Consider the following 26,732-nt stretch of genomic DNA (forward strand, 5'->3'; position numbering starts at 1 on the left):
TTTTCCCAACCAGAGCCTATGTCCAACTCCATCAAAACTGGGGAGGATTTGAGCTTGCCACTTGCCCTCCAGTGGCTCTTTGGCCCTACAGCCTAGGGTCTCTTGCTGGAATCAAACTGGGGCTCTGGGCTTTCTTAGGAGAGGTCTGCAAGAGTTGGGGTGCACAAGAAGCATACCTTTTTCATTATGAAAGAGCTGAGGAAATAGACAATGAAACATGTTGGCAGATGCCAAGGGCAGTGGCTTGTTTCCCAGGGGTTCACCTGGCAATGGTGCCAGGTGCAAGAGATCAGCAAAACTTACAGGATTGGTCGTTGTTGTTGGGGGGCGGGTGTCGGAAAGGAATTTGGGGGAATTAGAGAATGGAGTTAGGAATTACTGCTTGTAGGCCTTCCACTGTGGACCCCAGCAGAATCATATGGACTCTAGCCACTGGGAGAGGGAAGTTTTAGTGTTCCAAAGAAATCCTGGTAGCCTTGCAGGCAGTCTGTCCTGACCAAGGACTCTGCCTGACTGTGCCATGGTGCAGGGCAAGTCTAGCAGAGAAAGCCAGTGTTCTTCAGTTACTGCAGCTCGGCGAAGAATCCCACTGCAGGGCACTAGGGATGTCGGTCCTGCAAAGGTAAGCAGTAGGAGTGACTGGCTTAATCTCTTCGAAAACCTCCTGGAAAGATCCCGAAGACCGTGGACCAAGGTGACCTGCGTGGGTGGGCGATCCATTAGCCGAATGACAGCGCTGCCGCAGAAAGCCAGAAAAAGGATATGCGTGGGAAGCGCAAAAGCGTGGGCTGGGCCTGCAGCAACGGAAAGGCGCCACGCTCGTGAGGGGAACCAGCGTTCCGGGGGCGCTCAGTGTGGGCAGGCAGGAAGCCTGGCTCCACTAGGACACACAAATTCTCTCCTGAGCAGCTGCGAACTATGCGCCCCTTCTACCCTTAAGAGATGGGATGGGAGTCCAACAAACGCAGCCATTACTCAGACCCCAGCCCTTCTCTCCTCTAAGAAGCAGGTTCACCTCTGCCACCGCACTCGCATTTTTTTTTTAAAGCCCGGCCTTTCCTAGGCGGGGTCAAGGGCCCCGCCCACCGAAGCCACGCCCAGTAGCCGCCCCGGGGCGGGGCTCCCCTCGGCTCCCGGCTGCCCTTTCCCCTCCGGCCTCTGCCGGTGCTGCTGCGCCCCGCGGAGCTCCGAACACGTGCGCGTGAGTAAGGACCCAGAGGGGAGAGTCCTTGGAGGTTTCCCAGCCTGGGGAAAGAAGCAGTGCAGGGTGGTTTCTGCCGGGGCACGGGACGAAATTGGGGTTCGTCTCCTCGTGACCCCGAGCTTGGAGGGCATCTGAAAGAGACCTGGGCCCCGGAGTCGTCCCCTGTTTTTCTACCATCCCTCTTCCCTCTTCTCCCTAGGGAGTCCCCTAGAGCCTGACTCCGAGAGCCTCGATCTTCCAGGGCCAGGGGCAGGGACTTTGGAAGGTTTGTGAGGAACAAATGTCCGGTGGAACTGAGTCAGCCCCTTTAACCCGAGCCTTGAAAGGGGCAGGCTATTTTTAGATCTGTTTTTAGACCCAGCGAAAAATGAACCCTCTCTACTCATTTTCCTGTTCCTCTAAATTATTTGGAGGAAGTTAGGAGTGAAATTTGGGGATGGCTGGAAAAACGTATGATCTTAGCCTTACATAAATTATAATGGTGACTGTGAGGCCGGGCGCGTGGCTCACGCCTGTAATCTCAGCACTTTGGGAGGCCGAGGCTGGCGGATCACGAGGTCAAGAGAAGAAGACCATCCTGGCCAACATGGTGAAACCCCGTCTCTACTAAAAATACAAAACTTAGCTGGGCGTGGTGTCGCACGCCTGAAGTCGGGAGGCTGAGGCAGGAGAATCGCTTGAACCCGGGAGGCAGAGGTTGCAGTGAGCCGAGATAGCACCACTGCATTCTAGCCTGGTAACAGAGTAAGACTACGTCTAAAAAAAAATGGTGACTGTGTAGGAATATTTATTATCATTTGTGCATTTTGGTTATTTTTATTTTTTTTTAACGGAGTCTGGCTCTGTTGCCCAGGCTGGAGTGCAGTGGCGCGATCTCGGCTCACTGCAACCTCCGCCTCCTGGGTTCACGCCATTCTCCTGCCTCAGCCTCCCGAGTAACTGGGACTACAGGCGCCCGCCACCACGCCCGACTAATTTTTCTTTTTTTTTTTTTTTTTTTTTTGTATTTTTAGTAGAGACGGGATTTCACCGTGTTAGCCAGTATGGTCTCGATCTCCGGAACTCGTGATCCGCCAGCCTCAGCCTCCCAAAGTGCTGGGATTACAGGCGTGAGCCACCGCGCCCGGCCTAACATTTTCGTTATTGCTTTTAATCAGTAGTTGAGGTCTTGGCATGACTACTGCCTCCAATTCCCCTCACATCCAATACTGCAGTTATTTTTCCAAGTGCTGTTTTTATTGTCCTTCAGGAAGTATTGGAGGCCCTCCTCTATCTAGTTTTCCCACTGTTCACTGCCCGTTTCTCTCACTGGATAACTTTTCCGTTTTTACTCACTCATATTCACCATCTAAGCCTTTTTTGGAATGTAGCTCCTCAGGTGTTTACTGAGTGCCCACACTATACCAGACATTATCCTGAGGGTTAGCTTATATTTCACTTAAGACTCCCAACCACCCTATTTACAGAGTACTATTAGTAATATCCCCATTCAGCTTGGTGTACTCGCTTGCGCCTGTAGTCCCAGCTACTCAGGAGGCTGAGGTGGGAGAATCACTTGAGCCCAGGAAGTGGAGGCTGCAGTGAGCCATGATTGTGCCACTGCACTCCAGCCTGGGCAGCAGAGAAAGACCCTGTAATATAATATCTCCATTCTACAAATGAGGAGACTGAGGTATAGAGAGGTTTCTCGCCCAGTGTCATTTGGCTAGACACTGGTTAGGGGATAGAGCCAGGCTCCCTGATATTTGTTTAATCGACTGTTTTGCTACTGTTGAACTGCTGTGGTGTATAAGTAACAAGAGGTGAAAACAAAGCTAAACGAGGATAAGCTATTGGTTTTATTGTCTGCTGTTTCTGTGGCTCAGGCCTAAGTTACCGTGTTTTGAGGGCAGGGACTCTGAGCTGCACACGTGTTCACTGTTGGCTGACTAACCTGGAGTTGTTTCATTGCAGAGAGGCCGGCTGTGGCAGATGCAACTGCAGGTGAGTGCAACCCCTTCAGCTCTCTTGGCTCCAGCTGTAGGCAGCTGCCTAGGTTGTCTTGTACCTAGGCAAGTGTTACACTGCTGGGAGAACAGCAGCCAATAGCTGGTTGGCATTCTGGCCCTGGTTCATGCCAACTCTTGTGTTGACTACCCCAGGATGCCAGCATAGTTGCTTATCCATTAAGGCAGGGGTGTTTTTTGGCTTCCCTGGGCCACATTGGAAGGATAAGAATTGTCTTGGGCCACACATAAAATATAGTAACACTAACGATAACTGATAGCTAAATTAAAAAAAAAATTGCCAAAAAAAACTCCTCATAATGTGTTAAGAAAGTTTACCAATTTGTGTTGGGCTGCGGGTTGGAAAAGCTTGCATTAAGGTTTAATCTGTGACAGCATGACTTTTTGCAGAGAATAAGTCCAGACCTTCCGGAATAATTCTGGTCCAACAGGTTTGGGTAGCATGAAGTTACTTGAATCATACCTTGGAAACAGAACAAAGCTAATGGGAAGAGGGGGTTGGTAAAAATAGACGGAAAAGTCACACCTTCATTTTTAGTGGCTACCAAGTGCTCAAAGGGGGCCAGATACAACGAGATTTTTGCTAATTTCACTGAAATTAAAGTCCATGGCTCCTACTACCCACCATAAAAGCTAGTCATGACACCCTTTGTAGAGGGATGGATTCCCTATTTGGGAAACATTGATGGTAATGCACTTTAACATTATGGGCATTCTCTAGCTGTTGAATAAAATGTTAAAATATTGATTGAGGGAGCTCTGGGAACTGAACAACTACAACCACACTACTTTCTCCTTTGGGCTGACAGTATATTTGCTTTAGTTGTTTACTGATTTTCGGAAATGAACAGTTGTTGCCCCATTAAAGTGGTAGATATTGAGTTCCTTTTGTAGTAATTTTGTTTTGGAATGCTTTTTCCCAAGTAGTTGGGATGATAGGTGTGTGCCACCACAACCAGCTAATTTTCTTTTTTTTTTAGTTTGTAGAGACAAAGTCTCATTATGTTGCCCAGGCTTTAGTAGAGACGAGGTTTCACCATGTTGTCCAGGCTGGTCTCGAACTCCTGGGCTCAAGTGATCCTCCTGCCTCTCAAAGTGCTGGGGTTACAGGCATGAGCCACTGCACCGTTCCTGGCCTGGAATGCTAATCTTTTGAGAAGAGATGACCCTCGGTTGCTGTGAAAAGTGACATGCTAGTTTCCACAGGAGGAAATGGGGAGGATGTTAGGGGGCAGGGGAGTTGTTTATCAAAGCTTGTTTTGTTAGATCAGTTGGCATTCCCTTAATAGGATTCTCTCAACTAAATGTGAGTGCTTTGTGTGAATGCCTCAACTGTGAATAGCCTTTTACATATGGGGTCTTGAGGCTAGTGATATCTGTATGGCTTGGGGGATGGTTAGCTTTATAGTACTATAGGCAGGGAAAAGGCAAATAATGGTAAATAAAATAATTCCTGAGGCTATAGAAATGGGGGTAAATGGCAAGCAGCATTCTATTTCCATCTCTCCAGATAAGGGTCCTTAGGAGCTGCTATTTTAGACCGGGGTGCCAAACATTCAAATTCATGGGAAATATACCATGTCTGCTCGTCTTTTTTTTTTTTAATTGACAGTAATTGTATATGTTATATGGGGTACAATGTGAGGTTTTCATACATGTTTACATTGTGGAATGAGTAAATCATGCTAGTTAACACATCTAGCACCTCACATACTTATATTTTGTTGTGGTGAAAACATTTAGTATCTTTTAGCAATTTTGAAATTGCTAAAATTGTGAGCCAGGCACGGTGGCTCACACCTGTATTCCCAGCACTTTGGAAGGCTGAGGTGGGAGGATCATTTGAACCCAGGAGTTTGAGACAAGCCTGGGCAACAGAAAGAGATCTCATCTCTATGAAAAACAAAAAAGAAATTAGGTGGGTGTGTTGGCATGCACCTGTAGTCCCAGCTGCTTGGGAGGCTAAGCTGGGAGGATCACTTGACCCAGGAGATTGAGACTACAGTGAACCATGGTCATGCCACTGCACTCAGTCTAGACAGAGTGAGACCCTATCTCAAAAAATATATATATACACACACACACACACAATGCATTGCTATTTATTATATTCTGTGTACTAGATCACTAAGTTTGCTTGTCTTCCGTTTTAGGATGACTTGAAAGTAGGGCATCCTTCACCCATCTGAAGGGAGGAAATAGTGGCAGGTGACAGTCTGCATGTGCAGTTTTCAGGTAAATATCCCTATTCATTCCAACATTGACTACCTTCTCTGTGCCAGGCCTGTGGGCTAGTTGGTATCCATCAGGAAACAATTGGAAGGTAAATTAACCTGTATTTGTAAGATCCATGAAGGAAAGGACAATATATCTTGTTTTATTCACTACTAGATCCCAATCACAGTGCTTGGCACATGGCAGGATCTCCCTGAATGTTGGATAAAACAACTGAAAACACGGAAGAGGGTTCCTGTTAAAGGGTTTGACAACAGGGTCTGCAATCAGTGCTTCCATGCCTGTTTTGCAGCCAACATTCAACTGATACGTCTTCTACCTGGAGTGCCTAGGTATCTGAAACAAATAATGAGAAAGCTGTTTCAGGAATCATCCAGCGGTTGTCAGCTATCCAGGCTCATGTGGTGCCTGTGATGGTGTTACACTGTTGGAAGAGCAAACACTGTCTTTATTGAGGTTTGGCCCCAAGCACTGTTTTGGTGTTGTAGCTGAGTACCTTTGGGCAGTGTTTTGCACCTCTGAGAGTGGAATGACTCCTCCTGTGGAGTTGATCCTAGTCTGGGTGCAAACAATTTTTTTCTGTTAGAAAAAGGACCCTGTCTTAGGGACAGCCTGTCATTCTTTACCTCTTTGAATCCTAGATGCCTTCACCTGAATGACATCTACCTCCATCAGGACCCCAGATGTCTGATAGCCCTGTGTGACACCAAGATAAGTAATGTGTGTAGTCTTCTTGTCATGTAGGTCCCAATTAAACTACTATAGCTCACATGGGGGTAGGGGACTTAAAATTATGATTTGAAAAATTATGTAGAGTATCAGACTTTTTTTTTTTTTTTTTTTTTTTTGGACGGAGTCTTGCTCAGTTGCCCGGGCTGGAGTGCAGTGGCTCGATCTCGGCTCACTGCAACCTCTGCCTCCTGGGTTCAAGCGATTATCCTGCCTCAGCCTCCCGAGTAGCTGGGACTACAGGCACCTGCCACTATGCCAGGCTAATTTTTTTATTTTAAGTAGAGACGAGGTTTCACCATATTTGCCAGGCTGGTGTGAAACTCCTGACCTTGTGATTTGCCTGCCTCGGCCTCCCAAAATGCTGGGATTACAGGTTTTTTTGTTTGTTTTTTGAGACGGAGTCTCACTGTCGCCCAGGCTAGAGTGCAATGGCGCTATCTCGGCTCACTACAACCTCTACCTCCTGGGTTCAAGCGATTCTCCTGCCTCGGCCTCCTGAGTAGATGGGATTATAGGCTCGCACCACCACACCCAGCTAATTTTTGTATTTTTAGTAGAGATGGGGTTTCACCATGTTGGTCAGGCTGGTCTCGAACTCCTGACCTCGTGATCTACCTGCCTTGGCCTCCTAAAGTGCTGGGAGTACAGGCATGAGCCACCGCGCCCAGCCAAGTATCAGAATTTTAGAGAATTCTTAGAATCTAAAGTCCATCCCTCACTTTTCTAGAGCTCTGCTGTGCAGTAGCTATATGCTACATGTGGCTGTGTAAGTTGATAAAAATTAATCAATTTCTTAATCTCAGAATCTGTTTGGCTGCTGACTACCCTATTGGACAACTCCAATATTAGAGAACATTTCCACCAATTCAGAAAGTTTATTATGCACTGCTGTTCTAGAGCAGGGATCAGCAAACTTGCTGTAAAGAGCCAGGTAATATTATGCTTGTTCAGCCATGTGGTTTTTGCAACTATTTTTGCAGCTCTAGTACAAACACAGGCTTAGACAATATCAACACATGAGCAAGTCTATAGTTCTAATAGAACATTATTTATAGACATTGAATTAGAATTTCATAAAATTTTCAGTGTCAAAATTGTTTTCAATGATTTACAAATTTAAAGACCATTCTTATTTTGAGAGCCATACAAAAACAGCAGGCTGGAATTGGCCCGTAGGCTATGGTTTGCCAACCTGTGTCCTGGAGAATGAAATTCAGGCCTTGAAAGTTGAACAGCTCATTAGTGACAGGTTCAGAGCCAATAGCAACGTGTCTTTCTGAAAAGTTTAATGTTATCAATAGCTTTGCCTTAGAGCATCATACTCTTCATCTTTTAGGGCACTAAGGTGACTGCAAGAAATTAACCAGTAGTAAAAATAGTCTGTTTTTTGTGTGTTTGGGATTTGTTTATGTGTTTTTTTGCATGGGTTACTCATAGCAGTTCTCTCCACTTTTAATGTGCCCCAAAGGGAGAGGTCTTAAGAAAGAATAGCAGTCTGCACTTATCAAACTCAGCCACAATCTCAGTCTGAGTTGGTAAAACCGAAATGGCTCCTAAGAGGAAAATTTTGTGTCATGAATAGTCACAGTATTTTAAATCTGAGGCCTCAAGTTCTAAGCATACAGGTTGTCTTCCTGACTACAGTAGTGCTATCCATGTGCAGAGATGTTCCTATGTTGCTGCTTGAAAAGAGATAATTCATTGGTATTTCTGTTCCTGTGTTCAATATCCCAAAAGGCATCAATGGTGTAATCATGTGCATTTAAATAATTTGATGGGATTTCCTACTTGATAAATAAAGTTAATTACTCACCTACTTATCCCTGTCAATTTTTTTTTTTTTTTTTTTTTTAAAGCAAAGAAATTATTTCCTGGTGAGTCTAAGAAGATTAGTTTTTAAAATCTTTTTTGATACAGGGTCTCAACTGTGTCACCCAGCCTGGGGTGCAGTGGCACAATCACAGCTCACTGCACCCTTGACCTCCTGGGCCAAGCAAACCTCCTGCCTCAGCCTCCCAAGTAGCTGGGACTATAGGCATGTGCTACCATGCCTGGCTTCAAAGTAGTTGTTTTTTTTAGAGACAGGGTCTCACTCAGGCTGGTGTGCAGTGGTGTGGTCACAGCTCACTGCAGTCTCAACTTTCTGGGCTCACGTGGTCCTCCTGACTCAGCCTCCTGAGTAGCTAGGATTACAGGTGTCACTGTGCCTGGCCTCGAAGTAGTTTGTTTTTTGTTGTTGTTGTTGTTGTTGTTTTGAGATGATGTCTTGCTCTGTTGCCCAGGCTGGAGTGCAGTGGCACGATCTCAGCTCACTGCAACCTCCGCCTCCTGGGTTCAAGCAATTCTCCTGCCTCAGCCACCCAAGTAGCTGGGACTATAGTCACACGCCACCATACCTGGCTAAATTGTTTTTGTATTTTTAGTAGAGATGGGGTTTTGCCATGCCATTTCGGCCAGGCTGGTCTCAAACTCCTTACCTCAGGTGATCCACCCGCCTCAGCCTCCCAAAGTGCTGGGATTACAGGTGTGAGCTACCACACCCAGCTGAAGTAGTTTTTTTCTGTTAATCTTTTCCCATGCTGCAATGGAAACTTGAATGAGACTGGCAGGGTTACTGGTCTGTAAATACCCAGGCTGCCAGCTGCCATAGGTAGCAGTAAACACAAGTGCCTCTTTTCATTGCGTAGGCCAAGTTTCAGGTCTTAGGCCTGTACCATATTAAGAGGAAAAACTAAAAATAAGGAGGGTTTCCAAACACCCTCACCACCAACCTTGAATTTTTTAAAAAATGAGGGTACCACAATTAATAAACACTATTCCTGGCACCTGTCCATGATTTCACTTGCTGGGTTGAAACAAACTAGTGTCAGTGGGATTTTATGTTGAAATTTTGGATCATGTCTCACTCAAATTTCAACCAGAAAAGCAAAACCCAGAGGGATAAATTCTGCAAGTCCCAAAGGGATACAAAGAGGTGGCTAAGTGCCTAGGAATTCACACAAAGGAAAACACCATGTTAAGAGCAACTAATTAAGAACTTAAAAAGAGTGACAATGACGCCTGTGAATGTTGTTGCTTAATTAGGGCTTTATGAACACAGCTCCAGTTAATGGACCTGTCAATACACTCTTGAAAAACAATTTCACTGAATTAACAAATTAACTGTAATAACTTAAAATCTCTGCTTAGCAACATCTTTCTCCTTAATGCTATTTAGGAACACTTGTAATGAGCCAACTTGATGAGTCATAAATTTGTCAGTTTAGTAGCCTAAGGCTTGTTCAGAGGAGTCCCTGTTACTTGTTTGGCCTTCCTTGCCCTCCAGTAAAGGCCCTTTAGGGTGTAAGAATGTTCTATGCTGCTTCTTAAGGGTGATATACTAATTGGGAAAGTACAGTAAAAAGGACTTTAAAATTTATTTTATTTTACAATACTTTTAGATTTATAGAAAAGTTGGGGAGATGGTACAAAGAGTTCCCATATATACCATACCCCGTTTCCCCTAATAACACCTTACATTGGTATATTATGGTTGTCACAATTAAATGGGCTAATATTGATACATTAGTATTAACTAAAGTCCATACTTTGTTCAGATTTCATTAGTTTTTAATGTAATGTCTTTTGTCTGTTCCAGGATCCCGTTGAAGATACCACATTACACTTAGGCTCCTGTTGGCCATGACAGCTTCTTAGACTTGTTTTTAATGACCTTGACAGTTTTGTTTTTTTGTTTTTATTTGAGATGGAATCTCTGTCATCCAGGCTGGAGTGCAATGTAATGGCTCAATCTCAGCTCACTGCAACCTCTGCCTCCCGGGTTCAAATGATTCTCCTGCCTCAGCCTCCCCAGTAGCTGGGATTACAGTCACGAGCCACCGCGCCCAGCCGCCTCCTAAATTCTTAAAACATTCCATTTTTATTCTGTGGTCTTAGTTTATTCTGTCATGTAGAGAATAGTGGTTGAGCCTGTTGTCTTTTGAGAGTGGATGCTGTAGTCCTTACATGGCTGATTTTCACCCCGTAAGCTTATAGTAGAGGATGGGGATTTTGTTATCAGCTGCTAAAAGGGAGAAGCCAAGCCCAGAACTAAGGGTTCTGATGAGTTGAAGGAGAGGGAAGATGCCCCTCAAGGCAAAGAGCCTCTGAGTTAGAATCTGTGCTTCACCAGAGTGACAATGGTAGAACTTCTCCTTCTCAGTATTAATTCTCCTGGAGAGAACTCTAGGGTTGTCTAAACCTGTTCAAATAGGCTGACTACCCCAGCAAGTCATGGGTTGGACATAAGGCAACGAACAGGAGGGGTGAAAGGGGGCAGAACAGACATTCTATCCTTTTTCTACACTGGGCTTCCATTTCTTACCCCAACCATGATCTGTTCTTCCAGGTGCTATCATTTAATTTCCCAGACACTTGACCTCCTTCTGATTTGTGTACTCCCTCCAAGGCTGAGTTGCAGTGAGTGACAATAATCTGTGCTAATTACTTATCTTGCCAGAAGACTCAAAGGGTTTATGGCTTTTATTAACTGAACTCTATGCTAGATGTTAGGGATAAATGGTTAACAGGACACAGTTCTTGCTTATCTTGCTATGGTCTGTCAAGCCTTATACAATCTAGCCTTATCTCTCTCACCCTCTTCTCTTTATCACCCGTAGATTCCCTTGCTGGCCACGCTGGTTTCTTTCAGTCCTTAATTAGCCTTTTGTCACTACCTGTCTACACATGCTGTTTTTCCCTTCTCATTCCATCTTGACATTGTCTATTTTGAGATCTCAGCTCAGTTGCAGAGAAGCTGCCTTCCCCGTCTGGCAACCCATTATATGTGTCATAGTACCATGTTGTACCATAGAGCTAGACACAGGTGCCATGTTGTGTCTTGAAATGTATTCACCAGCGTCCAAAGGTTTACCTCAATCCCCTTTACTCAAGAAGCCTCAGTTCTACTGACAGTTGGTAATAATAACCTCTCTGTCATAATGTACCCAAAATACAGTAAGAATATCATGCTTTTCAGTAATACTCCAGTGAGTGAGGCTAAGAGTACCATTTTTGTTCTTGTAAAAGAATTTTTTTGGACATGAATACAAAGGTGTCAGGTTACCAAATCATTTGCTAGTAGACCCTAACAATATCACCTATAGGAAACTAAATGTAGCCTTTAAACATTAAGTGATGATAATGGATTTGGCCGGGCGCGGTTGCCTATAAAAAAAATCCAGCACTGAGAGGCTGAGGTGGGTGCATCACTTGAGGCCAGGACAAGACCAGCATGGCCAACATGGTGAAACCCCATCTCTACAAAAGAAAAAAATACAAAAATTAGCTGGGTGTGGTGGTGCATGCCTGTAATCCCAACTATTTGGGTGGCTGAGGCACGAGAATCACTTGAACTTGGCAGGCAGAGGTTGCAGTGAGCTGAGATCGTGCCACTACATTACAGCCTGGGTGACAGACCGAGACTGTCTCAAAAAAAAAAAAAAGAAAATAATGGATTTGCAGAGACTTGCTATTTAGATTTCAGACATCTGTTAACTAAAACACATGTGTAGGCTTTTGTTACTTATTTCAGTGATCTGTAAATATCTTTATATTTGAGAAAAGTTGTGAGACATCTTTGTGTGTAAATTATAACTTGCGGAACCTCTCTTACAAGCAGGCATATTGGTAAGTAGCTGCCAGGATATAACTTATAACCAGATTGAAGTGTATAATTATATGTTATTATTCTGGGGTTCTATAAAAAATAAAATCTTTGAATCTATGATTTTTGTCATTAGGATATACTTTGGGACATATGGCGCCATAGAATATCAACACTATTTACTACATGTTGACCATGTTAAATACATTTAACACATCTCTTCAACAGCCCTACAAGGTACCTGTTACTTGCCCAAAGTCACAGTCACACAAGAACTTGTGTGGTGTTGAATGAATCTGGCTCCAAAAGTAGTGTTTGGTTTAGGAGCTTTCATGTATAGTGCTCTCAAGTCTTGTAAATTTCTGCTTCAATCATCAACCTCGTTCAATCTAACATCTTGAAGGAACTACTCAAATGCCCTACTTACAGATTCTTACAACTATTTCAAATGCCAAATACCTTGTTTCAGACGGTCAACATCTTGGCTACTCTTGCTGTAGTGTGCAGTGGGTTCTGTTTGTCCTAACAGAACAAAACATAGTCTTTTAGATTTTTTAAAAATATTCCTCTGGGAAAGCCTTAATGAATGCCACATTCTAATCCCTAGTCTTGCCCCATGATATGATTTATCACTTTTTATTAAAATTCCTCAATGCTTGCCCTGTTGTGTCTTGAAGAAACTATGAGCCAGAATAAGAATTTCAAGACATTTTTTAAATTTTTATTTGAGACAGAATCTTGCTCTGCTGGTGGCACAGGCCTGTAATCCCAGTTACTCGGGAGGCTGAGGCAGGAGAATTGCTTGAACCTGGGAGGTGGAGGTTGCAATGAGCCAAGATTGCGCCATTGCACTCCAGCCTGGTCAATAAAAGCGAAACTCCGTCTCAAAAAAAAAGAGAATTAAATGAGATCAGGAAAACAAGACATGAACAATATGAAATTCAACAAAGAGAAATCATTAAAAAGAACCAAATTCTGGAGCTAGAGAACACAATGACTAAATTGGAAAATTCCACAGACGTTTCAACAACAAAGAATCAATGAACTTGAGACAAATCACTTGAAATTAGTCAGAGGAACAAAAAAATGAAAAAGTGAAGAAAGCCTATGGGACACCATCAGGTGAACCCATATACGCACTTTGGGTATTTCAGAAAGAGCAGAATAAAGGGCAGAAAGTTTATTTAAAGGAAACTTCCCCAACCTAGAGAGACAAATGAATATCCAGATCCAAGAACCCCAAATATATTAAAGATATCTTGACCAGGACACATAATTAAACCCTCAAAAGACAGAGTTTTGAAATTCATATATGTATAACCTCTTCAAAAACTTTGTAAGACCTGACCCCATCCTCTTGCCACTGTTAGAAGAGCAGCTACTGGTTAAGTTTTCTGTTTTTAAATAGCCTTAAAAAATGACCTGGTTCCAGGGCATTAAAACTGTCCCAGTAGATTTCTGAGGTGTCAACTCTGCTGCAGACAGCATAACATTCAAGGCTCTGCATTTGTCTCTAGCTGCAAGATCATAGGCAATCTTCTTTTTAAAAGCTATTTATTTGTTATAAAATAGAGATGGGGTCTCACTGTGTTGATCAGGCTGGTCTCGAACTGCCCTCAAGTAATCCTCCCACCTCGGCCTCCCAAAGTGCTATGATTACAGGTGTAAGCCACTGTGCCTGGACTTTTTAATTTTATTATTTATTTCTGTAGACCTCCTCTGTGGACAAGCTTCTTGATATCTTATGTGAAATAGGAATAATGGTACATTGGCCAGGCACAGTGGCTCACGCCTGTAATCCCAGCACTTTGGGAGGCTGAGGCGGGCAAATACGCTTGAGGTCAGGAGTATGAGACCAGCCTAGCCAACTTGGTGAAATCCCGTCTTTACTAAAAATACAAAAATTAGCCAAGCTGGTGGCACGGGCCTGCAATCCCAGTTACTTCGGAGGCTGAGGCAGGAGAATTGCTTGAACCTGGGAGGCTAAGGTTGCAGTGAGCGAAGATCATGCCACTGTACTCCAGCCCGGGCAAGAGAGCCAGACTCCGTCTCAAAAAAAAAAGGAATAATGGTAATTAAAATGTGTTATCAATTGCTTAGTAGAGCATGTAAATAGTGGTCTATTCTACTAGACTCCTGAGCTCCATGAGAGCAGAGACCTTTTATTTTGTTTTATTTTGTTTACTATTATGTACTGGCAAGTGCCTAGTATACAAGAGTAACAAATAATCTCTCAAATATTAGTTGGCTGCTGAATATCAAATGGTTGACCTCAAAGGTGTGAATTCCATTTTGTCATCTTTTAGGACTTTTACCTTTGTCAAGCTTAATTTTCTCATCAAAAGAAATTTCAAGAAAAATAATGTCATTGATGACAGGACTCCTCATATTCACATAATATATTTTAATGGATTTTGTGGTGTCAAAATACATGCCCCCAATCTTTTCTTGCTTTTTCCTCTACCAAAATTGGAAAAGGTCCTCATTATAATCTCAAATCCATACTCTATTCCGGCATTGAAAGTTTCATTACAGGGCTGGGAGAGGAGGCTCACGCCTGTAATCCTACCACTTTGGGAGGCCAAGGCGGGTGGATCACCTGAGGTCAGGAGTTCGAGACCAGCCTGGCCAATGTGGCAAAACCCCATCTCTACTAAAAGTACAAAAATTAGCTGGACATGTTGGCGCACACCTGTAATCCCAGCTACTCGGAGAGCTGAGGCAGGAGAATCACCTGAACCCAGTGGGCGGAGGTTACCGTGAGCCAAGATCGCACCATTGCACACTAGCCTGGGCAACAAGAGCAAAACTCCATCTCAAAAAAAAAAGTTTCATCATTAAGCTGTACCAAACTTGCCACTTAGACCTTTCAAAGTCTCACCAGCAATTCTTGCTTTGAAAGGCCCCATTCTTTACCATTCCTGATGCACACCCACTCCCACACCCAAATGTGAATACAGCTTTTTACCCATGCCTGCTCACAAACAGGCCCACTTTGAGGTCAAATTCCTTGTCAATCTCCATCAAACCAAGATCCTAAGGGCTGGAAGTTTGTCTTTTCCACCATTGTAGAATGTCCTTCATGAAATAGGCATTTGATGAATGAAATCTTGCATTAATTTTGGTGGCCGGGCATGGTGGCTCACACCTCCGATCCCAGTACTTTGGGAGGCCAAGGCAGCCGGATCACATAAGCCCAGGAGTTCGACACCAGCCTAGGCAACATAACGAAACCCCATCTCTACAAAAAATACCGAAAAAAAATTAGCTGGGTTTGGCGGCGCGCTTCTGTAGTCCCAGGTACTCGGAGGCTGAGGTGGAGGAACACTTGAGCCCAGGAAATCAAGGCTACAGTGAGCCAAGATGGCACTACTGCACTCCAGCCTGGGAAACATGAGACCCTGTCTCAAAAAACAAACAAACCAACAAACAAAAACCAAACTTTTGTTTCCTTTGTGTCTTTTTGCTGATAAGCCCCTAAGCACCTGTTATATTTCTTTTGAATCTCCCACATCATCACTAAGTTCCTCAATAAATAATTACTCCGTTGAAAAAGTTTGACTTGCTCTGCACGATCACCAGATGGCATTAGAACCTTATGCAAACATGGGTAGGTGTGCATCTGAACTGAGATTTGATAGGCAGTCATGTTTCTGTCTGCCAAAGAACCAGAGGCTGTTGTTTCATCTAAGAGTTGAGAACAAGATCAGTTGGAATCAGACTTGCAGAGTAGAAAGCAGATCAGCTTTTGAGTGGAAGACTCAAGAGTCACTGAAAAGTAAGATTCCCTCCAAAAAAATTTTGTCTTTCCAAAGCTAGCTACATGGTGGGTTTAAACATCTTTTTTTTTTTTTGAGACGGAGTCTCACTCTGTCGCCCAGGCTGGAGTGCAGTGGCGCAATCTTAGCTCACTGCAAGCTCCGCCTCCTGGGTTCACGCCATTCCCCTGCCTCAACCTCCCGAGTAGCTGGGACTACAGGTGCCTGCCACCACGCCCAGCTAATTTTTTTTGTATTTTTAGTAGAGACGGGGTTTCACCATGTCAGAAAGGATGGTCTTGATCTGACCTCGTGATCCACCCACCTCAGCCTCCCAAAGTGCTGGGATTACAGGCATGAGCCACTGCGCCTGGCCACGCCCAGCTAATTTTTTGTATTTTTAGTAGAGACATGGTTTCACCATGTTGGCCAGGTTGGTCTTGAACTCCTGACCTTGTGATTTGCCCGCCTCAGCCTCCAAAGTGCTAGGATTACAGGCGTGAGCCACCACACCCGGCCAACATCATGAGGGAAGCCCCAGCCCTTGATGAATCCTACCAAATTCCTTTTCCAAGCCTGTCAAATGATTGGCCTCAAAGATATGAATCACATTTTGTAAGCTTTGCTCAAACCTTTGAAAAACAGAACATAACATACAGATGTAAGATTGCAGTTCCACTTTCACAATGGCTATTTAAACATTTTCCTTGCCTGGGCGTGGTGGCACACACCTGTAAGTCCCAGTACTTGGGAGGCTGAGGAAGGAGGATAGCTTATAGCCCAGGAATTAGAGGCTACAGTGAGCCACAATCAAGCTACTGCACTCCATCGTGGGTGACAGAGCAAGACCCCATCTCTAAATATATACCCTGTCTCTAAATTTATAAATATGATAAAAAAAACATAAATATGTAAATTTCCTTCTTGCAGCTCCAGCTCTCAACAGAAGATTTTCTCACAGAGAAAATTGATGTTACCTGACTATAATGTCCATGTCTTCCTTCTACCAATCTAATGAAATTTCAGCACTATCTGCTCCATACCTCCTGTTACTGTAAAGGAAATTATCTTTCTTCCCTATCCTTTCAGGAACCTTTGTTATGGATTATCCCATCTCTTTGTCTTTCCAACAATTCCTTCACTAAGATATCCTTACTGCCAGTTAGTTGTGCTGAAGTCCCTCATGTAGTAAAACAAAAAACCCTTAATCCTGCTTTCTCTCCTCTAGTCTCTTCATAGCCAAAATTTTCTGCATTCAGTAGTTTTTGTCTTCCTTCTTCGCATATTCAGCCCTTCCAGTCTATTTCACGCTTTAGTGGAAGCAACTCTCAATGTTACCTGATATCCATGTTGCTAAATCTTGTAGATGTCATTGGTCTCCATCTTGACCTCTTGGTAGCATTTGACTCTGTTGATCACTTTGTCCTTGAAGTATTTTGTTGTTGTTGTTTTCAAGGCAACACAATTTCTGTGCTTTCCTTCCTCTGCCTTCCCCTCACATATACATATATTTGCTTTTCTCCCCCTACCTCTGTCCACTAAGTTTCGTTTGCTATACTTGATTAAAGTTCCTCAAGGATTGGCGCTCAGGCCTCTTTTTTCACTGCATCCACTTAAGGTTCTTTTTTTTTTTGAGACAGAGTCTTGCTCTGTTGATCAGGCTGGAGTGCAGTGGTGTGATCATGGCTCACTGCAACCTCAGCCTCCCAAGTAGCTGGGATTACAGGCGAGCACCACCACACCCAGCTAATTTTTTATATTTTTGGTAGAGACGGGGTTTCACCATGTTGGCCAGGCTGGTCTTGAACTCCTGACCTCAAATGATCCGCCTCCCAAAATTCTGCGATTACAGGCATGAGCCACCGCGCCTGGCCACTCTTTTTTTTTTTTTTTTTTTAACAGGGTCCTGCCCCCTCCCAGGCTCAATCTATCCTTCCACATCAGCCACCCCTGACCCTGTCTACCCCTGCCCCGGAGTAGCTGGGACTACAGGTGGTTATGCCACCATGCCCAGCTAATTTTTGTATTTTTTGTAGAGACATGGTTTCACCATGTTGCCTATGATGGTCTTGAACTTTCTGGCCTCAAGCGATCCGCCCACTTTAGCCTTCCAAAGTGCTGGGATTACAGGTGTGAACCACTGCACCTGGCTTTATTTTTCAACTCCTGTTACTTCATTTATGGCATTAACTTGTAAATTTGTCACTAACCCACAATCTTTCCCTGGGCTCAAGACCCATATATACCACTCGTTACCTTAAAATTCATGTGTCCCCAACTGAACTTGCGTTGGATAGTATTAAATAGGACTTGTATTACCCAGTTTATCTTAGATTCTGCATTTGAATTTGTAACCCCAGGGAAATGGCCCTTTCCTACATCTCCAGCCCTTTTTAATGTCTATGCACAGGAGGCTGAGGCGGGAGGATTGCTTAAACCCGGGAGGCAGAGGTTGCAGTGAGCCATGGTCACACCACTGCACTCCAGCCTGAGCAACAGAGCAAGACCCTGTCTCCAAAAATAACACAGCAAAAATTCTGCAGTTTCCCAAAGTCTACCTCAGAATTTTCACACATTCTGATCCCTCTGCCTGGGGATGCTTTATTCGCTTCACCTAGTTAATTGCCTACTCGTCAGATATTAGCTCAAACCTCAGTTTCTCAGGAAAGCTTCCCATCCCGTCAGATTATTCACTCATCTCAAATATGTATTTATTGGTTCAATGTCTGCATAAAGTGTAAGCTCCATGAGGGCAGTGCCTTTGTCTCCTTTCCTGCTCTTTGGCTGAGGCCTAATATATTGACACAGTAGGTACTCAAGAAATATTTCTTGTATCACTGACTAAATTAAATTGAGATAAAGTAATATTGTGAATCAGTGGCTTACTACTTATTTTGTAGATAAAGCAATTTACCCTGTCCTGAGATGGTAACTTCATTTTTTTCTGAAACAGAGTTTTGCTCTTGTTGCCCAGGCTGGTGTGCAATGGCGCGATCTTGGCTCACCGCAACCTCCGCCTCCCGGGTTCAAGCGATTCTCCTGCCTCAGCCTCTCGAGTAGCTGGGATTACTGGTATGCACCACCATGCCCGGTTAATTTTTGTATTTTGAGTAGAGACGGGGTTTCTCCATGTTGGTCAGGCTAGTCTCGAACTCCCGACCTCAGGTGATCCACCTGCCTCGGGTTTCCAAAGTGCTGGGATTACAGGCATGAATCACCACGCCTGGACAAGTAACTTCATTTTTATGGCTATGCCATTTCAGGTAGTGCTTCATTGAGGCATCAAGACTCCACTGACTAGCTTTTTCACTTTATTGAATTACATAACCTTTTTTTTTTTTTTTTGAGAAAGTGTCTGACTCTGTAGGCCAGGCTGGAGTGTGCAGTGGTGCACTAAGCTCACGGCAACCTCCGCCTCCGGCTCAAACGATCCTCAGCCCCGTCCTCCGTACCAGGTGAGTAGCTGGGACCACAGGCGTACACCACCACGCCCAGCTAACTTTGTGTTATTATTATTATTATTATTATTATTTTAGTAGAGACGGGGTTTCGCCACGATGCCCAGGCTGGTCTGGAACTCTTGAACTCAAGTGATCCACCCGCCAAGGCCTCCAAAAGTGCTGGGATTACAGGCGAGATCTACCGTGCCTCAAATTACATAACCTTTTAATGTCTCAGTTTTGTGATTTACCAAATGGTATCCCACAGTAGCCGCCTCTCAAGGTTATTGTAGGGTTATGTGTAAACTGCTTATTGCATTGCCCACCCTATAGAAAGCACTCCATATTATAATCATTAACTGTGCCGGAAAATTCCCAACTCTCCAGATGCGGAGTTCTGCAAGGATGGTTGGGGAGAGAGCTGCAGCCAGATTATGTCTCCAAACAATTTACTTAAGCCTCTGAAGGCCGGAGCTCAAATCCCGCCAACCCGGGTACCTAACCAGTACCTCAGTCCCAAGAATGTACTGCATTCAGTCAAATTCACCAAAAGGCGGCGGTGGTCTTTAGAAAGGAAAAGGCTCGCGGTCCTCCGCCTCAACGACCCTCCGCCTCAACGACCCTCCGCCTCAACGACCCTCCTGCACAGAATTCCTGATTTTAACAACCAGCTGGTCACTTTGGGAGGCCGAGGCGGGCGGATCACGAGGTCAGGAGATCAAGACCATCCTGGCTAACACGGTGAAACCCCCGCCTCTATTAAAAATACAAAAAGAAATTAGCCAGGCGTGGTGGCGGGCGCCTGTAGTCCCAGCTACTCCGGAGGCTGAGGCAGGAGAATGGCGTGAACCCGGGAGGCGGAGTTTGCAGTGAGCCGAGATCGCGCCACTGCACTCCAGCCTGGGTGACAGAGTGAGACTCCGTCTCAAAAAAAAAAAAAAAAAAAAAAAAAAACCACACAGCTGGCTGGGCGTGGTGGCTCACGCCCTTAATCCAATGCTGAGAGGCGGAGGCGGGAGCACTGCTTGAGCCAAGGAGTTCCAGACCAGCCTAGGCAAAATAACGAGACACTGTCTCCACGGAAAAAATAAAAATACAAGTTAGCTCGGCATGGTGGTGCGAGCCTGTAGTCCCAGCTACTGGGGAGGCTGAGGTGGGTGGATCCCTTGAGGATAGGAGTTCGAGGCTGCAATGAGCCGTGATAACGCCAGCGCACTCCAACCTGAGCGACAGTTTATTTATGATAAATAAATAAACATACCTAAATAAAAACCAGCCAAAATGGTATCGTTTTCCCTTCGTGGCTTTGTAGCCCCAATATCTGGCGCTTTCCACCATTCCTTGGCAAACAGAACAACCAGAGAGCATAAAAGTCGGGTCTAAGCCAGGAACTCTCGCGAATCGCTTCTAACGCATACCCTATTTAAATTTTGTATTACGCTACTCAGGAGGTTGACAAACAGCCTTTTCGGGAATGGGACTCGAACTCGTAAGCCACGGCTGTTCCTCCATTTCCCGCCTCAGCTGGATGACTGAGAGGGATCTCCGGGATTAAAGAACAACGACCGCAGGCGAGGGCGCGAGTAAGGTGCGCGCGCTGGGTAGGGGGAGGGGCCTGGAGCGTGCCGAACCGGATCGAGGGGGTGGGGGCGAGCTCTCTCGCGAGAGTGGGTTTGTTCTTGGGCTGCAGCAGCTGCCGCCACCTCTCGCCAGCGCCGTTGCTGCGGGGGATTGTGGGAGCCTCGGCGTCCCGCTCGCTGGGAGAGAGGTACCTCTCCTTTTCCCTCTCCCTTTCCCTAAGGTAGGCGTGAAGCGGGTAAGAGTCGGGGTGGGGTGGCTGGGGGCTCTCCTTGTCCGCCGGGAGGGGACAACGACGGCGACAGGGGCTGCGGGGAGCCGGCGGCGCGCCTTTCTTGCTCGCTCCCGCTCTGCCTCCCTCCGCGTTGCGTATGTGAGCCGCCTGATCGGCGGCCGCCATGTTAGGAGCGCAGTGGCGGCGCAACCAGCCTTCTAGGGCGGCGGAGGTGAGCGGTCCGGGAGGGAAACACGCGGCCGACCAAGGGCCCAGGGTGCGGCGGGAGATTTTGGGTGAAGAGGTGCGCTGACCGGCCGAGCTTGCTGCGCGTCCTGGGCTCGTTGTGGGCGGGGGCGGGACGACTAGCCCGTTACACGCGGGCCGCGGCGCTGAGGGGGAGGGAGGAGCTCGCTCGAGGCCTGAGGGACAGACTGTCCATTGGGGGCTTGCCGTTTGGGGAGGATGGTTAAGATAGCTAAGTCCTTGGGTAGCGCCAGTCCCAAATAACCCGTTCGCCTTTTTTTCTCTGAAAATGTTCCCCAAAATGGAGGATTTCGCAGACTCCAAAGAGCCTGCTTGTTTGAGCAGCTTTTTTTTCTTTTCCCCGTGTGTCGGCCTTCACGCCGCTCCTTGCCCATCGCCTCAGAGCGCCCCCTAAGACTCCCGGCCCACACGCGCGAGCGCGCGCGCGCGCGCTTCTTTAGCTGGACATCAGAAACGACTCCTCCCCGCCCCCCATCGCGTAAAAATGGCCGAAAAATGAAACGTTAACGCTTGTTTTTCGTACTGCGTCGTGGAACAAGCCGCCTGCAGTACGGTGCGAGGCGGGTGATTTGCACTTGTTTAGTCAAGTCACCTCACATCCTTTTTCTCTTTATCAAAATAGTATTAGTTCAGGTTCCTCCAGAGAGGATCGTGTGGTGTGGGACCTTCCGGTTTCCAGACAAAGGGTTCTGGAGTACCGTGGTGTAGTCGCCGCATCGTTCTTTGCATTTCGAGCTCTGTGCCATGTTCTGTGTTCGGCATTTCCCGTGGATGAATATCCCCTAGGTGTTTATCCTGCTCTGTGGCCCTGTTCTGTGGAATATTCCTATTGGATCAGTTACAGTTTTTTAGCCAGACATTTCTAGAACGGTTATGGTGGTTCTGAAATGGCTAGTCTTTCGGGCGCGCTGGAATAATGTGAAGAATCGTTTATTTCGTAGGTAGGGGTCACGAGATTTTGTATTGGTATTGCGTTCTGTGTTTTAAACCTTGGCTTAAGATTTCTGAATAGTCGGTAAAATACATTTTTCTCCCAGGGAAATCTAAACAGTTGACTATGCGGACAAAAATGATGTTTCAGGCTATTTTAATAAATGTTTAAAATTTCCCTTTAAAAACATTTGTTTACTAATGGCTCAGTCATCTACGCAGTCTGTCGACGTTTTTCACAGTATTGTTTTAAAAATCAAGAAAAGCTTGACATTTTCGTTGCAAAAACGCTCTGGATGATGCCTTTTCCACTTAAATAGAATGTTTTTGCAAATTCGAAATTAAACAACATTAAAATACTGCATGAAGTTTCTTGGTTATGTAAGATTTGGAAAAGATCATTTAGCCAGATGTGTATGTTGAAGTGCTTTAAATTTGTATTTCTTCCTTTGCACTTAACAGTATATACTTAGAACATTACTTTGTACTTTACCCAGAGAAGTTTCGCTTTATCATCTTTATATATTTTTCAGCCGTGTACAGCTTTTATATCACATTTTGAACTAACTTGGAAGGATTTAACTACCCTTGATTTGTGCATTTGTTTTAGTCTTTAAACATGCTAATTTTCTTACTAATGCTTTTAGAGTTTGTAAACGCTAATATTACAAGTCAGTTAATGGTTTTTACTGAGGAGTGCAACGATGGTGTCATATTTTAGGAGCATCACGTAGTTCAAATCCCTAATTTTATAGAAGAGAAGGTTAAAGCCCAGATAGGTCGTGACCAGTTGCAAATAGTAGCAGTGCTGTCAGTGTGGTCCACAGAGGCCTTGGATCTTTTTTTCCCTCTGAAACAGGATCGCTCTGTTGCCCAGACTGGAGTGCAGTGGTGTGATCAGTGGCTCACGGCTCACAGCAGCCTCGACCTCCCAGGCTTAAGCAATCCTCCCACCTCAGCCTCCTGGGTAGCTGAGATCACAGGCGCGCGCCACCACACCAAGCTAATTTTTTGATCGTCTGTAGAGACGTGTTCTCGCTGTGTGGCCCAGGCTGATGTCGAACTCTCGGAGCTCTTAGATGTTGATTCAGACGCCTTCATAGTATAATAGGCTTAAAATGGAAAGACTGTGCGTACAGGAATTTATCCTAAGGGAGTAGTGTGTCAGATTTGCGTGTATAAATTTAATATCAGTTATTAAGAATGTTTTTTAAAAAAAAATTCAAGTTTTGGGAATCTGCTAATTCTGTTGTGGAAGTGGAAGTCTATACAGCTACTTAAAACAGTATCGTAGGTGAAGAGTATGATGGGAAAATGGTAACGGTATATAGTTTTAACTGGAAAGGAAAATGTTGTAAAACTGCTAATGTCGTTTGATTGTTTTTTAAAGGACAGTGTAAAACATGAAAGTAGAGATATACCCCAAAATGTTTGCTCAGATGTTGGCATTGTTTCCTCCCTGATGTTTTTCTGAATTTACCACGAGAAATAACATCTACTTTTGTAATGAGAGAAAAAAATGAAAAACATATTTTGTAAATGCTGTAACTGCTTAAAATATTAGAGTCTTCTGTATTTTTAAGCGAAATTGGCATAGACATAAACTAGCTGCTTCAAGTCTGAAGTGAAAAGTACTGAGAAGTGACAGAAAGTAGTGCTTGTTGTGTAACATTTTGGATATTGGGTATAAGCAAACACAGGAATCAGAATATTCTTAGGCAAAAATGTTAAAATCATTATTATTGGAAATAGTACTAATTAGCTTAAAATATGAATTGCAGCCAAAGAATTGAATAATGGTTAGATGTTCTTAGAACATCTTTTAGTTAGGGATACTTGATTTTATATACCTCGTTTAGTTAGAATTACAGTACAGCTATCCCACACTTCTGGCAACAGGTTCTAAAAGTGGATGATTGCGGCCAGTGGCCCGTGATCCCAGCACATTAGGAGGCCAAGGAGGGCGGATCATCTGACGTAAAGAGTTCTGAGACCAGGTTACCCAAGATGGCGAAACCCCATTTCTACTAAAAATTACAAAAATTAGCCGGGCGTGGTGGCAGGCACCTGTAATGTAATCCCAGCTACTTGGGAGAGTGAGGGAGGAGAAATCACTTGAACCCAGGAGGCGGAGGTAGCAGTTAGCCCAGATGGCGCCACTGCATTCCAGCCTTGGCAACAGAGCAGGACTCCGTCTCAAAAAAAAAAAAAAGTAAAGTGGATGATTGACTTAACATTTGGGATGGACAGTGCTAAGTTTGTTGGGATGGATTGGAAGGGTTATAGGCTGGGAGTGTAGTTTTGCCATTTTCTGTATATGTGGTTGGTTATTCTAAGGGCACAACGCTGTCCAGGAAATAAAGTGCTGTAATTTATAATTATTAGCTATGTAGCAAACCTTTCTCATTGGATCGTTAGGATTAAGGGCTCTGAAGTTCTTGATAAAAGTTTATGTGTAGAAAATTTAATGGATAATTAAAAGCAAAACAGAAAACAAGCCTATGGGTTGAGTTTTAGATATGTACCTTTAAAGGGGTTTTATGTGTAATTTAAAAAATTGAGTTGAGTACAAGTGTTAGGTTTTAACGCATTTCTATTATAAGCCTATTTGTAATATAGTAAAAGTTACATGATAAAGTGCTGTTATCTGACCTAACCTGAATGTAATTTATTACTGTGGCACTTCTGTGTGGATGGAGTGCGGAGTGCCTTTGATGTGATGTATAATTTTCCAGTTTTACATCAAGCCCTAATGTTCCCTGTATAGATAAAGCTCAAGGCTCTTTGGAAGTGGGAAAAAAAAGTGAAGTAGTTCAAGCTTTTTTCAAAAGCTTAGGTTTGAAAAAATTTTAAAGCTATTCCAAAATTTAAAAGTATGCTTGCTCCCCACCCCCCAAACCTTAAAAACATTTTATCTGACATTGTCTTTAATCTAGAATCCCACTAACGTGTGGTTCAGGCAGAAACAGGTTAGTAGGAAAATAAGAGGAGAGCATGCCTGTGGAGGAGAGAGTAGTTCTCAACTACGCAGATGGATAAGAAAAGTAAAAGCAACAGAGTGCCTATGGTAAATGTCTTAGCGGGCCAGCAGTAAATGCAGCAAGTATGGAAAGTAATCATTTAATTAATATTAGGGAGCAGTTATCTGCATTTACTTCATGAAGATGCGTAACTTTCAGATCTTTTAGGATGATGTGTTTGGTTTTTTTCCTCCTTTGTGAGGATTATTAGGATATTAAGCGTCCCTCTTTGGTATAGTAACACACGGGAACCTATACCATATGTGAAAATTAAAAGTCAATTATTTGAGCACCCAACTTAAGCAGTAGTTGGGGAAAGAATAATGTCAAAGAAATACAAACATTTGGCTGGGTGCGGTGATTCACACTTGTAATCCCAGCACTTTGGGAGGCTGAGGTGGGCAGATCACTTCAGGCCAGGAGTTCGAGACCAACCTGGGCAACATACTGAAAACCCCATCTCTACTAAAAATACAAAAATTAGCCGGGCGTGATGGCGCGTTCCTGTAATTCCAGCTATTGGAGCCGCTGAAGCAGAATTGCTTGAACCTGGGAGGCGGAGGTTGCAGTGAGCCGAGATCGTGCCACTGCACTCCAGGCTGGTGACAGAGCAAGACTGTCTCAAAAAGAAAAGAAATACAAACATTTGAACTCCAAATATTCTGTGTGTGTAGAAAAATTTAATGGATAATTAAAACTAGAGCAGAGAGAAAAGCCTAGGAGTTGAGAGATTTTTAGATATGTGACTGAAAAGATTGGAAAACCCCATCAGTTTTAATGCTTGTGTCTGTCTTTGTGTGGGCCATGGTATTTTGGAAGAGCACCATGGAGGAGGAAGTTTTGCAGTTATGCACCAAGGGACGCCAAGAAACATTAGCGGCGTTGTTGGTAATGGCAAGAAATTGAAAACAACTTAAATGTTCATCATCTGCAGAATAGATAAGTACATGTGCATACATAATGATACCTATATTGCAGTGAAAATATAGGTTTAACTCACTTATAATTGTGGATAAATCCGTTTTTAAAAGCAAATCAGAACAGTACATTTTAAGTCAATTTGCATGAAGTTCAGAAATGCAAAAATAACACTTTTTAAGGGTACATACATTAAGTAGTCAAACTTAAAAACAAGGGGAGGGAGTCATTGGAAATTGCTACATAGATTTATTTGCAAAGTCTCGTTAATGTTTTGTTTCGTATTTTTATATACACTGGTTTGTATAATATATTGAATGATTAAAAGGGGATGCTGGGCCTTGAGAAAATTACTGGTATTACATGAAATGACAGAAGGATGCATCCCAGCTAATAATTTTATTTACACAAGCATTGAGTAGTTTCTGTAAATGGAATAGTAAGCAGACGTTTCTATAAGGTGTTTGGTTATGGTTGGGGAAAAGGTTTAGAAAAGTAGAATGGAACCAATATATGAAAGGCAGTGAAAATTATATGTGAGGCAGGGCACAGTGGTTCGTGTCTATAACCTCAGCATTTTGGGAGGCTGAGGGAGGAGGATCACTTGAACCCAGGAGTTCATGACCAGCTCAGGCAACATGATGAGACTTTGTCTCTACTAAAAATGTTAAAAATTAGTCGGCTATAGTGGTGCATGCCTGTGGTCCCTGCTGAGACCAAGGAGGATCACTTGAACCTGAGAGATTGAGTCTGCAATGAGCCAAGATTGTGCCACTGCACTGGGCA

The 26,732-nt window shown here is 44.2% G+C and overlaps 1 protein-coding gene, 1 long non-coding RNA gene and 1 other non-coding gene across 8 annotated transcripts in view; all 3 read left to right on the forward strand.

Annotated features, from left to right (window-relative positions):
* Positions 1-780: 780 nt before the first annotated feature.
* On the forward strand, positions 781-11,941 carry LOC129037050 (uncharacterized). Its single transcript, XR_010126484.1, has 4 exons — positions 781-1,201; positions 3,158-3,187; positions 5,364-5,445; positions 6,087-11,941. It is a non-coding gene; the product is annotated as an uncharacterized LOC129037050 (long non-coding RNA).
* Positions 5,818-6,018, forward strand: LOC129037694 (small nucleolar RNA SNORA74). Its single transcript, XR_008502922.1, has one exon. It is a non-coding gene; the product is annotated as a small nucleolar RNA SNORA74 (small nucleolar RNA).
* A 5,540-nt stretch (positions 11,942-17,481) lies between the features above and the next one.
* Positions 17,482-26,732, forward strand: part of MATR3 (matrin 3) — a 40,004-nt gene continuing 30,753 nt past the window's right edge. For 2 of the 6 annotated variants that reach the window (XM_054488865.2, XM_054488871.2), the window contains exon 1: positions 20,877-21,043. In XM_054488865.2, the coding sequence (XP_054344840.1) occupies positions 20,996-21,043 (48 nt within the window). In that variant the 5' untranslated portion in view covers positions 20,877-20,995. Of the gene's footprint in view, positions 18,031-20,172; positions 21,044-26,732 lie in introns of those variants that run through there. The other 4 variants (XM_054488864.2, XM_054488862.2, XM_054488857.2 and 1 more) reach the window with 4 other exon arrangements.

This window comes from Pongo pygmaeus, chromosome 4, assembly GCF_028885625.2.
Source record: "Pongo pygmaeus isolate AG05252 chromosome 4, NHGRI_mPonPyg2-v2.0_pri, whole genome shotgun sequence".
In the NCBI taxonomy this organism is placed as follows: Eukaryota; Metazoa; Chordata; class Mammalia; order Primates; family Hominidae; genus Pongo; species Pongo pygmaeus.